Source organism: Lampetra planeri, chromosome 28, assembly GCF_965212315.1.
Source record: "Lampetra planeri chromosome 28, kcLamPlan1.2.h2, whole genome shotgun sequence".
NCBI lineage: Eukaryota > Metazoa > Chordata > Hyperoartia > Petromyzontiformes > Petromyzontidae > Lampetra > Lampetra planeri.
Window position 1 is genome coordinate 7,320,223 of NC_136134.1, and position 17,867 is coordinate 7,338,089.

At 50.3% G+C, this 17,867-nt stretch overlaps 1 protein-coding gene across 1 annotated transcript in view; it reads right to left on the bottom strand.

Annotated features, from left to right (window-relative positions):
- The window catches only part of TMEM201 (transmembrane protein 201), a 122,544-nt gene that overhangs the window by 38,462 nt on the left and 66,215 nt on the right, over positions 1 to 17,867 (bottom strand). The window contains exon 8 of the mRNA XM_078607767.1: positions 5,437 to 5,699. Coding sequence (XP_078463893.1) covers positions 5,437 to 5,699 — 263 coding nt within the window. The remainder of the gene's footprint in view (positions 1 to 5,436; positions 5,700 to 17,867) is intronic.

Sequence of the window (17,867 nt, forward strand, 5' to 3'; positions counted from 1 at the left end):
GCATTCATAGAAGTACGTGAAAATAGAAAGTAATGACTCGATATGCGAAGTTTATGGAGCTTCGTTCGTATATTGAAACTTTGTATCATTAATAACTTAGAACATTAGTTCTATGAGGATGCGTTCCCCGCTTTCATAACTTCTTGTTTAATGGTATAAACACTTAATAACTTGCGTAATATAATTTATATTGAAAATAATATTATATTTTATACTGTACAGTATTAAAATAAAAAAATAACTTAAATTAAATAATCAATGAAGAATCATAATTTTATTCTTATTGATATATTACTGTAGATCGATCAATTTATTTATTACTTTAATACATTTTTAGCTTTCTGTGTAAATAGTAAAACAATCGAAAGTTCATTATACCGGAACTTAATTTATGGAATATACGCATATTGAGGGATTCTATTGTATGGTCATCTACTATACACACATATACCCACACGTGCACACACACACACACTTTCTACACGTGTACATGTATTCGCATAATTTACAGACCATTCTCACTCCACTGCTGGATGAGGGCCTCTTCATGCCGTGTGCTTCACGAGAGCCATTTGACCACATTTCCCCTTTGGTCCGTGCGGGTTTGTGAAGGCCGGCAGCATAGACGTGGGAGCACAGAAGTACAGTACAGCAACGGGGATATCGCTGCAATGCCCTCTGTTACTTGTTTATAACCTCGTGAGTTTCTCGCCCACTCCGACGCATCTTCGCTGCCATTGTTGCCGGGTGTGGAAACAACTGCATCGATGCGGCGTTTAAAATCCATCCTCGCGCTTTACGTGTCGTGCGGTGCAGCAGGTGGGTAAGAATCCGTCGTGTTTGATTCCTATCATGTTGTTGTTGTTGTTATTGTTGTTTGAAATGGGTTCACAGGAACCTTGCAGCCACGAGAGGCACTCCACTCAGAAGATGGTCGATGACGAGCTTCCTGCCGTCGGCCTAGAAATTAATTAGCGCTTTTGTTGTGGTTGGTGGGTAGGTGGAGGGGAGGTGGTGTGGAGGTGGTGGAGTTGGCGGAGGGGGGAGCGAGGCGGCTTGCGCTGCCGCTAAAACTTGCTCTCCGGGCGCGAACCCCACGGTGACGGTAAAGACCACCCAGCCGCGCGCTCGATCGCTCGCTCGCACAAACAGCCGCACAGACAGAACCCGATGCAAAATCCGATAAAATGCGCCTCCGACGAGCGATCGCAAGATACGCGCCAAACGTGCGCCGCAGATAGACACCGAGACGGCCTCGCAGTCAGACAGACCGACGACGACGGGGGGGGGGGGGCAGACGGACGCGCGGGTAGGGAGATCCACCGATAAGACGCAGGGGGCGGCGGCGATAACCGCGGACTAAAATGCGCGCGGCGCGCGGGGGCTTATGCAAAGCGGTTGACAGATAAGCGTTTGCTGCAAAGGGGAGAAAACGACAAGAATTATGCGCAGGAAGTGTACAAAAGTGCTCCTCAAGCAGAGTTCTAAAAACGACCGTGCGAGAGGGTTAACTCTTGGGGGGCCACGTTGGCCTACGGCCAACCAAAGTTCACTCTTGGGGGGCCACGCTGGCCTACGACACCAGCGGAGGGTTCACCTTTGGGGGGCCACGCTGGACTACGGTCACCAAAGTTCACTCTTGGGGGGCCACGCTGGACTACGGTCACCAAAGTTCACTCTTGGGGGGCTACACTGGCCTACGACGCAACTGGAGATGAAGGATCCGGTTGGAACACTCGCATCGGAACACTCCGATCAAGGCCGTTCATTGATCAACTTTAATTCCAAAAAAAATAACCGTTCCCTGTTTACGCCAAGCCCCTTGGGCGCAAAGTAACGATCTCCAACTGAAAGTCAATCTCTCTGCCTGCTCTCCACTCTGATGATGGGTCGTTGCCTGAAACATCAGCCTATAAAAATAGAAAATATCTCCGTTGTTAGGCAGTCTTAATAACGAACGCGGCGAAGTGGTTGTTTTGTTTCCCGTGCATCACTCACCAACAGCATCCACCTCACATTGTGCTGCTGCTGTTGTTGTTGTTGACTCTTCAACGTAGTTAAAAAAAGTTTGTTCCTTTAAACTTCATTTGGAATTGTCGAGCCGGGGCCCGAAATGATCTTGGGAACGGGCAGGATGTTTGCGCTCTGGCGAAACGTGCATACCAAACACATGAGACCTACACATGCACCCAACTGTCACCCATATCCTAATCAGTTGACAAGGGCCTGGCTACATTAATTATTTATATTAATACATACTTTTTTTGGGGCAGTCACGAGACTCGAGCCGGTGCAATGAAAACTCAGCCCCCGCGTGCTTCCCCGCGGAATGGCAAGGAGAGGGCGAGAAAGAAATTGGCGGAAATAAAAACCACGACCACCGCCGCCACCCACTGGCACCACCGCCCTTCATTGTACACAACAAGGTGTGAACTCAGCCACAGCTGCTCCTGCCAATTTGCCCGTCAGCTGTGAAGCTGTTAACGCGGCTGCACGCTCCGATGCGCGACACAAGACCCCGGCCGTAATGAAGAATGTCGACGTTGATAAATAATATTTGAACACGCAGATGCGACTTCCACAACGCCGCCAAAAGAATCAACACACCTCGATGGGCGCACTTGTGTACGCGTATCTCCACTGCAGATCTTCCAAACAGCTTTGAGGAACAGGATATTAACAGCGGGGAGCGGATTCGAGCGTTATTGCCTTCTGCTGCACGGCCATTGCGTGCAAACGTGGGACTCGAGAAATTAATGTCGCATCCTGCGATCTCGCCGACCATCGCTCGCAAATGGACTGATCCAGTAGCAGGCTTTGAACAGCCGACGGCTTTAATGTCACTCGCGCTCATTCTAAAAGTACCCAAAAAAAATGAATTGGTGCAGATCTGATGTCAAATTTGGATGCATTGTATTCGGCATGCCCGTCACAACCGCCCAGATGCAGACTTTTGTCGAGCGAGGATAAAAGGGGGGTGGGGGGGGGGGAAATACATCAGACGTCAGTTTTTGGATTTAAAAAACCGATGGCGATGTAAAATCAGCAGCACTACGTCTAGGTCACCACCTTTCATAGGTCTCTGTACAATAAAGTAAAGACCAAAAATATCAACATCCTAATTTTCACATTTGTTTTTCAGCTTTCTTATTCGTTGTTATAAACAGTCCTACAAATCAAGCAGGAAATATCACATCTGGCATCAACACCAGCAACAGTTTAAGATGCCTGACTTTGCTGACGAGACTAAGAAAGTTGAGACTGACCTAGAAACATTAGTCCAAGAGGTCAATTTCCTTGACAGATAAAATAAAAATAATTGCAGGAAGTTGGACTACGGCATGCGCATTTAACAATTCATTTGTTACCCACAATGCCCGGCGACTATTTTTTTTTTTAACGCCGCATTTCAGGAGCGTTTTGAGAAACGTCCGTGACCTAATGACGTTACGGCGAAACTCAACACGGAGTTACGAAACAAAGCAGAACAACCGACACAAGAAAACAAAACGACCCGGCCTAGAGAATGCGAGGAACTTGGGAGGAACCGGCTATCAGCACGCGGTATATTACAAGGCCTGAGTCAACACGCGGCTCAGTCACAGGCGACAACACGGCAAGCATGTATGACTATCGCACCAATGTCAGCGTTTTGTCGTTGAGGAAGGGAAAAAAGGAACGGGATGGTATATATACGTATACCTACACGTGCACAAGCACTGCTGTGTCTACGTTTGTGAGCATAGTTTACAGTACTCTTTCATATTCTTAGGTTTTTTCGGTAAAGTCACGTAGGTAAAAAAATAAAATTAATAAAAATAAAATAAAAAATACTTGATACAGCAATTGTGCTGTGACGGTTCCACCTTGTGTTGCCTCCGAAACGTCGTGATATTTATTTTATTTTTATTTTACTTTTATTAATTTCATTTACGTGACTTTACCGAAAAAACCTAAGAATATGAATCCTTGCAGTCACGAAAGCTTCAAATCTAGTACTCTTTCAACCCACTTGTGAATGAGGGCCTGCCCACCCCGTGTGGATCGTGGGTGTTACTTGACCATACTTCACCATGCTGGTCAGTGCGGGTTGGCCAAGTGGGTGCGGGGAGGCCCAGGACCAGTTTCAGATATCGCTCGCTCGCCACCGATATTAGCCGCGGTCCAGGAATCGAACGCACGACCCCAGATCAGCAGCGCGCTGTCTCTGTCCGCCCGGCAGTACAAGTTGATCGGCAGGTCGCGTGCGGTGGGGTAAAGCGTGGGCACTCCCACCTCTACCGGCGCGCAAGAGCGAGCCGCCTAACACCCTCCCTCTCTAGAGCTGCACTTAGCGGAGAGGCCTTACCGCCGTTAGCTGCGCGAGCACGACATTTCAGGGTTGCACCTTAACCTTTTAAGCCTTTATTTGGCTCTCGTATAGGACGGGGGGGAAATCTCCCCCCACCCGTGCTGCAGCATCTCTGTGCGCACAGCGCGAGCGGAGGCGCTCTCGACGGCGGCGAGCGAATAGGGGCCGTCAAAAAACTCCGCACAACCACTACCGCCGCCGCCGCCGCCGCCACCACCACCTTCACCTTTGTCTCGCCACCCCCTGAGCCGCACCGCAGAAGCAGGTGGCCGACAGAACAAAGGTGGCAAGCGCCCAGGTGACATCGCCGCCAGAGAACGTGCTAATGACGGACGGACGACGAACGAATGGGCCACAAACCGCGTGATCTACCGCCGCCTGCCACCGGCGGCGGCAGCAGCTCAGGCTGCAGCAACCCGTCGTTGCGACAGCAACAGGCGGGCGGCTCTTAATGTGTTTGCCGTCCTTCCCCCGCACCTCCGATGGCTACGTACTGTGCGAAAGAAGTTCAACAAACATATACACGTGCACGAGAGGGTAATACTCAAAGAGCAACACAGGCTCACACATTCATTGCTCTGCTGCAACCTCGCAGCTCCAAGCCTGTAACACCTGGTGTTCCCGAGCAGCCTCCCCGTCCAAGTATTTACCAGAGACTAACCCTGTGAGCTGATGAGATCGGACCGGAAAATCATCCTGAAATGTCACCACAGTCAATGTGGATCCTCACTTGACTTTGGCAGAGTGGGAATGAAAGTGCTACTGCCCTCTACCTTGTGGACCAGAGGTCACTTGAAGGGAACTCGAGAGGTGGCTCTGTGATATCCACTTCCATTCCCTAAGATGAAGGGTTGCAGCAATGCCATGCCAGAGATCCGATTGGACTCTAAAATACAACTGAGATGCTCAGAAATACAACTGAGATGCTCACGACGGATCCACCACGGATCCACCTCGAATCCACCACGGATCCACCTCGGATCCACCACAGATCCACCTCGGATCCACCACAAATCCACCTCGGATCCACCACAAATCCACCTCGGATCCACCACAAATCCACCACGGATCCACCTCGTTCTCACCTGCGTGGTAGACGGCGGGCGCGGTGCCCAGCGAGAGCACGCGGTGGAGGTGCGTGGGCAGCGAGGAGGGAGAGAGCCGCGAGCCCATGGCGCGCCTCCCCGCCGGGCGGGGGTCGTGCCGCGCGGCAGCCAGCAGGAAGGGGGGCGGCGGAGTCGGCGAGAGGGTGAGGAGCCCCCCGCCGCCGGCGTAGCCCCCCGCGACGCTGAGCAGGTAGCGGGGGACGCCGACGAGAGGCGACGGGCCCAGCGAGCCGCCAAACGGCCTGCGAGGCACAGCATGCGCACGGAGAGGGGCGACACGCAAGGCAACAACGGAGGACAGGGAGTGTGTGTATATATACACACACACACAACTAACAAAGACACACCATGTAGCATTCGCAAACTCCTTCTTGGTTCTTTCGGTAAAGTCACGTAGAAGGGAAATAATAAAATAATAAAAATAAAACATAATAAAATAATTCTCACGACGTTTCGGCCACAACGCAAGCAGTCGTCCTCAGGTGAAGAACAGGTCTGTCGGAAAGACAGCGTCTGAAACTTAAAGGGATCAACCACAAATCCACCTCGGATCATTCAGACGCTGTCTTTCCAACAGCCCTGTTCTTCACCTGAGGACGGCTGCTTGCGTTGTGGCCGAAACATCGTGAGAATTATTTTATTATGTTTTATTTTTATTATTTTATTATTTCCCTTCTACGTGACTTTACTGAAAGAACCACGAAAGCTTTAAATCGAAATTCATTCGCAAACTGTTGGGGCAAGTGGTGTTCGGGAGCACCTATGAAGGTCGGCACGGCACGGCAGGGCTCAACCAGGTGGTTGGTGGCCATCACCACGGCCTAGGGGAGGCCTCGCGTAGATGGGTCAAGGACTGCTTCAGATATTTGTCACTGGTGTTGTCCGTGAGCGGGGAATCAAACTCGAGTCTCCAGGGTCGTCGTGCAGCGTGCTAACCACTGCACCGCCGCTCCCCTTATATATACACACACACGTATGCTTAAAGGTTCAGACCTGCAATTGCTTGCTAACGCCACTCTCCTCTCATCATCCCCATCAATTTGACCCAGTCATTCCCTCTGCCCTTCCTTCCCTTTCTGCCTGGCCACTCCACCTTTGTTCTTGCTGCTCATCTTGAGCAGTGCCCTCATGTTTGTCCACATTGGGAACTTCCATCCCAGCATCACTTCCCGCTCAACCACGGGTTCAAGTTTTACGCGCTCTCAAATATTAGTAGAAGGATAAATATGAAGCGCCAAAAAAAATCTAAGCTGCAATGAGCTAAACGATCCGCAGTTGTGAGTTTCTGAAATCGAGAAAAAAAATTCTGATGACCTTTAGCTACGACCGACACCGACTGTGTGAGATTACTAAGGACTCACAACAGAATATGAAGGACTAACGATAGGAGTGAGAAAGGTTTTTATAAAATCCCAAATATAAAAAAACAGACTTCTGAGCACAAGTTATGTCTCAATTGCAATGCAAACAAGAGTGGGTTAGAGATGAGACAATAATATAATCTCACGAGTTCCATACAAATGATTCAATGGTGGAAAAAAATAAAAACAAAAAAACTTGACAGCCACATACTTTAGAAAGCTAAGCTATTGTGGGCATCATATGAATAATGGTTAACATCGTTATGGAGAATTTAAGTGACATATCTCTCCCTGCACATAATGACGATCATACAAATATTTTTTTACATCCAATCAGCCGCCAGGGCCTACCATGAGAGAATGATTTCAGTAGCATAGCTTCAGTACAAGCAGACTTGTACGACCAGTTTCGAAAATTCAGTAGGCTTGCCGAAACCAATGTTGGTTAAATGCCCGGTGTTCATCGGCAAGGCTCCTCCCGATTGGATTTGGGTCCGAACGCAACTCCAAAAAAACCGTAGAGTACATATCAAATAGTAATCAGTGTCGTTGTGGAGAAGTAGCACAATAAATAAACAGACAATCCGCTTTCTCGCCATATCTGTCCCTCTGTCTTGGCAATGGTACGAGTCGGGGCAGCAGTAGCGGATCGATGAAGAGGGCCGTGGGGTGAGGAGAGGTGCGCAGACAGGAGAGGAAGGATGTTAACCCTTTCCCGTACGTCATCAGATTGTCTTCCGATTCTGTTCCGATGGTGTACGCGTACACATGCGTGTCACCGAAACCGAATCGGAAGTAAAAGGGCATGCGGGAGGGCATGTGGCACAGTTTGGCGCCAGCTGCCATAGAGTGCGGTCGTGTCACTGCAGTTTTCTCCGGTGAGTACAATATCTCTAAAAACAGCGGCGCCGTGCTCCAAATAAAATTAACGCTGAACCGCTTGCGAATTCTGAGATTCAGCGGTGAACATGATCCACTCTACAACTTTCAGATGTCTTGGAACGGGAAAGGGTGAACATCTCGCTACAGTGGCGAGATGTTAACTACCTCGCTACAGTGGCGAGATGTTAACTACCTCGCCTGGTATACAGGTGGTCGTGGTTTCGATCCTGACTGATGCCTGTATATTTGGAGTTTGCATGTTCTCCCCGTGGTCGTGTGGATTTTTCTCTGGGTTCTCTGGTTTTTTCTCTCCACATTTAGAATCAACGCGCGTTTCCAGTATTTGGCTGCTATAATTTTCCGCGTGATAATCCACTTCATTGAGCTATCATCTGTGGCCTGATCGCTTCTGAGAAAGAGCTATATAGCTCAGTGGGCCTTACCTGGTAAAATAAAAAAAATAGTGTATAGTTCTTTAAGATGGGACGATGGCGTTTAAGTAAAAGGCACGTATGAATGCATTAGCAGCAGCATCAGCAACAGGAAGCGTATACGAGTCTGGAGGAAAGTAGAAGGTGCCAAGTGTGGATGCCACGAGGTCCCACAGGGGTATGTAAGGGCCGTGAACACGACTTGGCTCAGGCTTGAGTCGCTCGGTTGTTGTCAAAGACCGCGTGAGTGAGCGGCTCAGCCGTGGCTCGGGCTCAGGCTCGCTGCTCAGCCTCATGGAAACCCAGAGCACGGCTGGGACCTTGCCCGGAGCCGGCTGAAGTTACGGCGTGGGCTCTGAGCCGGCTCACTTGAGCCAGAGCAGTGGTTGAAGATGCAGCACTAAGCGCCTGCTGAGACACGCAGCCAAGCGTGCTAATCGGAGGTGCAGGGGAGAGACCACAAACTAAATACAAAAAGGAGTTCTCAAGAAATAAGTTTTCAATCTAGATTATTTAAAAGTGCATAGCTCCAGCGGCTTCCGAATATCAGAAGGAAGAGCGTTCCAGACGGCCGCAGAAGCGCATCCGAAAGCACGCGATGCAGTGACCGTCTTTGTTCGACGGCTAGCCAAAAGCCACAACCAAGGGAAACCTGAATTTGAAGAGGTACAGAAAGAACACAGCAGGCAACTGCACTACACGTTCCACATTAAACATACATACTGCAAACTACAATTTACACGTCACTGCTGTTACTGCTGAGGCCACTGTTGGAAATGCCCAGTTACCACTTATTTCATATCGATACTGATGATTGTTGTGATTTCGATACTAATATGCGCCGAGATTACCAATTTGAAAGGTGTTTTATAAAACCGAGTTCATTACCATTACGAATGATAACATTTAATCATTAAATTACTTCTCAATTCAAATTTTCATCATCATTCGTGAAACTATTATCGAAGGAGGGGAGCGGTGGCGCATCGGCCCGTGAACCGTCTTGGCCACAGCAGACATCTGCGGTCAATTTTTTCTTCACTCCCACCATTTGACCGAGTCTCTCAAATAATGTAACGGTGACGACGACGATGAGGCGATGGTGGTCGCCGTAGTGACGACGACGCTCGCGCTGTACGCGCGTACAGTTTCTAGCACGTTCCTCCACCTCTGGCGGCTTCCCAGCGGCATGCGCAGCGCGTCTGGAGGGTGCAGTGCACCCGATAAGCCTTTCAGACGCGACAACAAATCCCAAAGTTGTCCCGCGTCTGTCGTATCAATGCGCGCGCGACGCACCGGCTACACAATCCACCCCGCCGGGGTTTGCGACTCGCCTCGCGCGGAGCCGGAGCATATTAGGTTTCAAACTTTGACGAATTAAAGCGTTTCACAATCAAGGTCGGACAAAAAGGGCCCCCCCCCCCGACCCGCCCGCCCGCAACCCCTCACGCCCTCCCCCCGCACCCACCTTGACGCCACGCTCACCGCGGCGGCGAGCGGTGGAACCCGTTCTCGCCCTCGGCTATCGCTCGCGAATCTCGACGCCCAAAAATCCACTCCACCGCCCGCCCGCCCACGCAACGCAACACAACGCAATGCACAACCCCCCCCCACTACCTGCATCCCATGCTTAATACCACGACGATCTCTGTGTGTGTGTGTGCCGAGACAGGGCGGGGGAAGAGAAAGAGAGAGAGAAAAAACAGAGAATCTTCCAGGCGGAGGGAGAGAGACCAAAAAAAAGAAGATGCTTGGCTTAAGTCGCAGGTCCTGCTGCGCCGGTTAATGACCGATGGTGCAATTTAGTGTTTTTTCGTTTTATTTAGCGGTGGAGAATCGGGTTCGTGAGCTGCCCCCGAATTGTATTACCGGCCGACAGCGAAGATCGGTGGCGCGAGTGATGTGGGTTACTGGTCCCCCCCTGCCCTCCGTCCACAGCAAGCTGTGCTGACCGGTGTGGTGAAGTATGGTAACAACAACAACAAAATAACCCCACGATCGGCGTAGCATGGGGAGAGGAGGCCTTCGTCTATCCATGGCTTGGGAATGGCAGGAATTTATTTTATGAAGTTGCCTTGGTGTGGTTTTAAGTGTTCTTGAAGAAAAGGAAGGAAAATAATGTACAACCGAGGTTTTAAAGAATCGGCCTTACAGAGACATTTGTAAATAAGTGCAAACTTGCGTGTGTGTAGTTTGTTGCATGGAAGAGTTTTTTTTGTCATTTTTTTAATCCCCCCCCAAGATATTTTGCCTTGCAGTAACGATTTAGGAGCTAATCCTCACCTTGACAGCTCGTTACTGTAACAAGCTTTCCCGACACCTGCCCCTAGCCCACGCGAGTGTTTAAGGGCTTCCCGCAAGAGTGAATACATCACGCCATCAAATAGTTTCACAAGCGCCGTCGATTCCACGCGCTTGACGTGGAGCAGCGGCTGACGCTGACTATGCTTCGTGTGGGTCCTAGCACCGAAAACGTTGGGACTGTTAAAATAAAACCCCACGGGTTCTCGAGTGTCGCTTCGAGTGGAGGCCCCTTCCGCCAGCAGTGGCGTGAGCAGGGAATTGCAGGGCGGCACCTCTACCCTTCGCTTTTGAAATGTAAAAACGTGAAGAGAAAAATAACTTTATTCCGTCTGCGTTTAAAACACCCTGATATACAATTATTCGACTGTTACTACTGCTGCACTAATAATCATTTACAGCCTTATGTACAGCCACTGCTGGATGAAGGCCCCACCCCCCCCTCATGCTGCGTTTGGTCACGAGGTTTGTTTTGGATCGTACTCTCGCGATCCGGCGCTCCGTCTCCGTGGTGAGCGTGCACCTCGGACGCGTTCCGTTGCTTGGCCGCCACTCCCGTCATCATTCCTGCCCGTCCGGCGACGCGTCCTCGCGGCCAAGGTCACGCTGAATTGTCCCAACGACGCGAACAGCTCATCAAATTTCCCCGTCTTCCATTCCCCCGGCGTAAATTCCTAAGCACGCATCTCCCCCGCGCGCTTCTATGCCCATTCTCAGTCTCCACCGCCCACCCCGCACTACCCGCTTCCCCATTAAACCACGGTCATTAACCGCCGTGTTTACGCAGACGTGATCACGCCACTATGAAAAGCGACGATGCACGATTGGGTTGGACACCACCCCCACCGCGGGGAGGGAGAGAGCCCTTCGCCCACCGACTTAAAGACGCCGTCGCGCGCGCGCGCACGCACGCCGCTAATTGCGCGGGCGGTCCGCGGCAGATAGCCGCCGCTTTTCAAGTCCCCCCCTCCCCTCCACCCCCCCGCCCCCACCACCTCTGATCTCACTCGCTGACCCTCAAATCGTCTCCCCCGACAGGCCGAGCGAGCTTCTCATGACTTCACGGCAATCAAAACGGGCGCAAGCATGTAAATAAACGCTGCAGGCCCGCCGGTCAGCGTGACTCCCTCGCAAAAGGGCCAACGCATTTTTTAAATTTTTTTTAAGCGGATTTTTTTGGGTATTTTACTCAATTTAGCCGAGGTGGGATGTGGGGGTGGTGTGAGCGAAATTAACAAGCAAATACAAATAAATATGTAAGATACACCGAGAGGACAAAAAGAGGAGCACTTCGATGGCTCTCTTTTATTCCCTGGAATTTAGTTTTCTATGTCAGTAGCTTAAGTGTTTCATAGTTTTTTTTGGGTTAGATCGCGTAAATATATAAATGTGTCGTTAAATCCGCCACCACCCGACACAGCCAAATTAGTCAGGTTTGTGACGTAAACAGAACGTGCCAATTCGTTACTAGTACAGCAACACCGGTGTGTTGGAGAGCAAATCTACAACTGACTTTGTGTTGTGTCCACCTACGTACCCTTGACAGGATATGTATGTTGAACTTCTTTCGCACCGTATGTAGCCGACCGTGCTCATCGGAGGTGCGGGGGGGAAGGACACTAAACTAAACACAAAAAAGCAGTTCCAAAGAAATATGTTTTCATTATAGGTAATAAAAAAATGGCTTTCTAATATCGGAAGAGCGTTCCAGACGACCGCAGAAGTGCATCTTGAGCGCGCGATGTGTTCGTGTTATGGCTCTGTTCGTGTTGTGTCTCTATCGTGTTCTTGCTGGTTCTGAACTAAATTAAACTTTTTATTTGACTAGTTATTCTAACGTGGAGGAAAAACCGGAGGACCCGGAGAAAAATCCACGTGACCACGAAGAAAGACACGCAACCTCCAAATATACAGGCGTCACACGGTCGGGGATCGAACCCACGACCCTCTTGCATACCAGGCGAGGTTCGTGTTGCCGTTCACCTTGCAGGTTAAAAGACGTCATTTCCACCGCCAAGAGTAAGTGGGGTTGAAGTGACATGGCCGGCGGTGGAGACGAATTACGGAGTGCCAGCCGAGGGAGGGATCCCCCGCCATAGAGAGATGGAGTGACGAAATCGGCTGGCGTGCAGTTTATCGGTGGACGGTTGCCATCGCAGGACCGCGAGAGATGGCGGGACACCTGAGAGAGGCCTTCATCCAGCAGTGGAATGATAATGGGCGATGATGATAAACTGTTAGCTCTGGCAGATACATTACTTGGCCTTCTCAACATTTACTTAATTTGCAAGGGCGCAGTATTCTAAATTCAAGCACGTAAAGCAGGGATTTTCACCTATATGTTTCGACAGGCCACATTCTACGGATGCACGTTGACCTTCTTTCGCAGCGTACGTAGCCAACCAAGTTAATCGGACGCGCGAGGGAATGACAACAAACTAAAACACAAACAAAATATTACATTGTGATGTATGAGAGAGGGTGCTGGTGGACCACGTGACGACACATGTTGAGCGTACAGACGTTACGAAGTTGTAACGTCTGTACGCTCAACACGAGGGTTCCCAGACGTTGCGTTTCTTGTTATCTGCCTTCCATTAAAAGACTCGCAGGCACTTCGCAACCCACCCGCTCGCCAATGACTGCATGCAAAGAAATCAACAATAATTAATTTGGTATTGCGCTTTCATTTGGCTGCTATTCCAGCTCTTGAGATTTAGAAGGGAAAAAAAATGTGTTCGACTGCCATGCGAAAAAAAAATGTCTCAGCCACCAAGGGCGGCTTGGGAAGATGCTGCCTCCTAGTGTGGAGCAAAGGTCATTTGCAGAGATTTCAGAGGCAGTTCTGTAGCGTCTCCTTCCACAGGTCATTCTCCAACACGGAGGGGGAGGGGGTGGCGGTTATCCACCGCTGGTCTGCCAGGGTTCCAAATAGATCATTGGTATCATCACACGAGATCGCGAGCACAAACTGGAGGGAAGAAACCCCCCCCCCCCCCCCCGTTCAAACCAAGTAAAAACTCCACAGCCGCAAAGTAAAGAGTCTTCACGTATCTGTACGAGTAAATTCACGTCAATTATTCACGCACAATTTCCAAGCGTTACAGCACCGAGCAAACAAATTCTCACGCTTACGATACGTGCATCGATTCCTGCGCAGTAACCATCGATGATTTGCAATTCACGTAAATGGCACGCGGATGACATGCTGCATTAACAAGAATAATTTACGGCTCGGATGGGTGGCAGGTGATATTTTGCGAACCGGTCCCTTTACCAACCCGCACTGACACACTGAATCACTACAAACTCATGACCCTTTGTCAATCCACTGCTGGATGAAGGTCCCCACAGGCACCGTGTTGGTCCCGAAGGTTGTATAACCATACTTCACCATCCCGCTGAGCGCAGATTGGTGAAGGTGATGCCTAACATCAGTTCACCGACGTCAAACGTGACCGGGGGAATCGAACCGAGGTCACCGCTACAGCTCCACCCACACCAGCGCCCCTTGCAACTCTCACATCAGACAAATAAACTTGACGCATTTGTCAACAACAACAGTGTGTCCTTAAAAACGATAAAAGTATATATAAAGGGTGACGACTCGGGGCAGTGGCTTCTCCGTGCGCTGTGAAGCGGGGCTTCCATTGCCCGAAAAGTCGCTTGCCGTATAGTTTTTCTTTTCAAGGCCACAGCGTTGTTATTGACGAGCGTGTTGAGTTTCTCCGTCGGCTGTGCTCGCGCGCCACTGCCAACGGCGGGGACCCGTTTGCTCTGACATTCGGCACTTTGTAAACGAACCTCGGCGAAAAACGCGGCATCGACAAACGAACGAATCGAACGAGACGGCAAGAACGGGATCAACAACAACAACAACAACAAAAATCGATTGATTCTTGTTTTGAATCGGGGTGCTTAATCGTGACCATCCACGGCACAGCCATAGGGTGTGGGGGCTGGTGAATCATCCCACGAATGCTCATTACCGCAGACAATATTTTATCGGATCGTCAGCCTTGTGCCAATACCACGGTCATTCAAAACATGCGTTAGCGCCTTAAAAACACGCAAAGAAAACACTCGCTTTTTGGATTCGTCGTTAAAACGGCAGAGCGGTCACGTCTGCAAAGATCGCGGCCGAGACCTCGGGGAGAGAGAAAGAGAGATGACACGAGAGCCGCGACGGCTTGTTTGGATTTTTCCTCCGAACGGGACGCTTTTTTTTGTTTTTGGCTCGTTCGCACGCCGTAATTTTCCCCTCTATCGCTTCCGCGGGGGCCACAAAGCGCGTCCCCCCCTGGGAGCCATCGAGCGGCGGCACGGAGGGGGGGGGGGGCGGTGAGATTCGTGGGCAGGAAGAATCCGTCGTCGTCGTTTCAGAACCGGCGGCGTTTTTATCCGGGATGGACAATACCGACGGAGGAAACCCGCCGGAGGTGGGGAGTTTGGTGGGATGGTGAGGGTGTGGGAGAGAGGATGCTGGGGGGGGGGGGGGGTATGTCAGGCTTGGGGACAACCACCCCAGCGAGAAGAGAGGAAACAATGACAGGAGCGTAGAAGAAAAATTACGGAATATTGTCAAAGTTTTTTTGTTCATTGAGATCGCTTTAGTTGCATCGAATGATTGGCGATGGCTGAGTGGTAGAGCAGCTCGCCGCTCGTTGCAAAGGCTCGTGGTTCGAGCCCGGCCGCCACCCTGGTTAACACTGCGAGTGTGGCGACCAAACAATACGACCCGTCTGCGGCCACGGCAGACGTTATAAGATCACGCGATGTCATTCGAAGTGTGGGCCATCGTGCGCCAGCATCATGGTCCAAATTTGGCGAAATGTTAAAAGTAACTCGCAAATTGACTTCATTGGGGGGAAAATGCGCAGCAATCGTCTCCACGGCTGGGAAAACTGAGCAGGACTCTCCTGAAAGGAGTGAAGACTCGGTGAGACTTTCCTGGGTAAACGAGTGTCATTATAACGACGATCGCTGCATTTGGGGCGCACGTGCGCAACGTGACACAAGGCATTTCACATCAACGACTCGCTTCGGCAAGAGGTTCACGAAGCACATGCACGCATGCAAAGAAAAATAAAATTATATTTAGAATCACAGACTCTAGGTGCCAAAAGAGACAACAATCTCCTTGTATAGAGGACGCAACAGTGTGTGGGCAAGGGCTCTTGGCGGGCACCTATGAAGGGGAGCCAAGGTAGTGAGAAGTTAACCGCCTCGCCTGCTACCCAGGAGGACGTGGGTTCAATCCCGACCACGACTCGTGTATATAATTGGAGTTTGCGTGTCTCTCTCCCCATGTTCGCGTGGATTTTTCTCTGGGTCCTCCGGTTTTTCCCTCCGCATTTAGGATCAACGTGCGTTTTAGAGCACTTGGCTGCCATGAATGTCCACGTGATTAGCCACTTTTTTGAGCCATCATTTGTGGCCAGGTCGCTTCTGGTGAAATACAAAAAATAGTTTAGTTTTTAGTTGAAGGCTAGTGGCATGGTACCGACAGCTCTCTCCTGTGTTTTTGGGTTGGTACAGCTTACTCTTCGGCATTATGTCCGACGTTTCGCTCCACGTGGCTGGAAGCTTCTTCAGGAACTCAATGGCTCCCAATGAAGTTGATGCGATGTTTACGCACCGCACCAGGTCGTCGATTGAGGCCGAGTCGACCTAGGGGAGGGCCCAGGATCGGTTCAGACAATCGTCACCAATGTTGGCCGTGAGCGGTAATCAAACTCGGGTCGCTGGGTTCGTTGCGCCATGCGCTAACCACGACACCACCATCCCCAACTATATGAACAACACACAAACACATACCTAGACACACACACACAATGCGTACGCCCACAAACGTGCATATTTCATGCAGAGATAGGACTGAAAATATGTGTCCTGTACAAAAGGAAGGCGGGGGTGAGATGCTGGCTTATATTTTGGCTTGATTTTTCGACTTTTTTTTTTACACTAACGTGTGTATATTTAAAAGGGCTTCTCGCACTCGCTCCGATGGAAAAGGCGAACAGCATAGACGGTGATCCATTTACAGATGCCGATGTCTAATGACCCACTTGTCCATCTTCTCGACAGGCGATGGAGTGAAAAGCGACGGCTGCCATATCTGACGGAGGAGTGTGTCCGAAGGTTCAGCAGCATGTGAATGGGATTTGTGGGAGGCGCTTTAGCATGACGAGTGTTGTTTTCTCTACAATTACTCCCCAGTGTTTTAGCGAGTGGGGTATCTATAATGCATCACGCTGCGTGCGTGTGTGTCGCTGTCGAAGGGGAGCCACAGTGCGGTGGTCAGCGCACGGCGCAACAAACCTAACCACCCGAGTTCGATTTTTCGCACACAGTCAACATCTGTGACGAATATCTGTGCCGGTCCTGGGCCTTGCCTAGGTCGACTCAGCCTTAAACGAGGACCTGGTGTGGGTGCATAAACATCAGCACTGGGGAGACAAAGGCGGCCGGGCGTGGTGTTGCCTACCCAACCCTTCGCGCGCTGTGCCGCACTTGCCCCAAAAGCCTGCCGAGGCGACAAGGGGGGACTTCAATCCATACTCTTAGTTCTTTCGGTAAAGTCACGTAGGTAAAAAATGAAATTAAAATTAATAAAAAATAAAAACAATAAAATCACGACGTTTCGGAGGCAACACAAGCTTCCGTCTTCAGGTGAAACTGTCACAGCAAAAAATCTGTATTTATTAATTTTAATTTCATTTTTTACCTACGTGACTTTACCGAAAGAACTAAGAGTATGAATCCTTGCAGTCACGAAAGCTTCAAATCTACTTCAATCCGTGTTCGCTGTCGTCAGCCTCAAGCTTCCCAACTGCTGTGCAAAGGCCTCCCCCAATTTCCTCCTCCATTGCTTCCGTTCCCCCAGCCATCCCTGTCCAGGAGTGACCTCCGAACTTTGTCGTCTCCCTCCCTGCTGCTGCTGCTGCTTTCGCTTCTTCCACCGTCTCTCCCTCCGCTTCGCGTTCCTTTTCTCGGTCTCCCCCCCTCCCCGCCCCCCCGCCCCCCCCCCCCGTAGTCAATTTCGTTTCTTGTCTCTCGTCAGCTGTTCTCATGAAACGTCCTGCTCACTCCCACTTGTATGTATGTGTACTTACGTTGAACTCCTGTCGCACCGTACGTGGCCAGCCGTGCTAACCGGAGGTTGGGGGTAGACAACAAACTAAACGCAAAAAGCAGCTCAAGTTAATTTATTTTGCCTTCACAACAGCATCTGCGATGCCTGCTCCTTTACCTTATTTCATAATTCCTTAATCCGTCTCTTCGGCTTACTCCTCACATCATACGTCTTTCTATAGTTAATTAACAAGTTTATGTGTGTGTATATATATAACATCGGTAGTGTAGCGGTTAGCGTACTGCGCTACGAACCCGGCAAACCGAGTTCAATTACCACTCATGGCCAACACCAGTGACG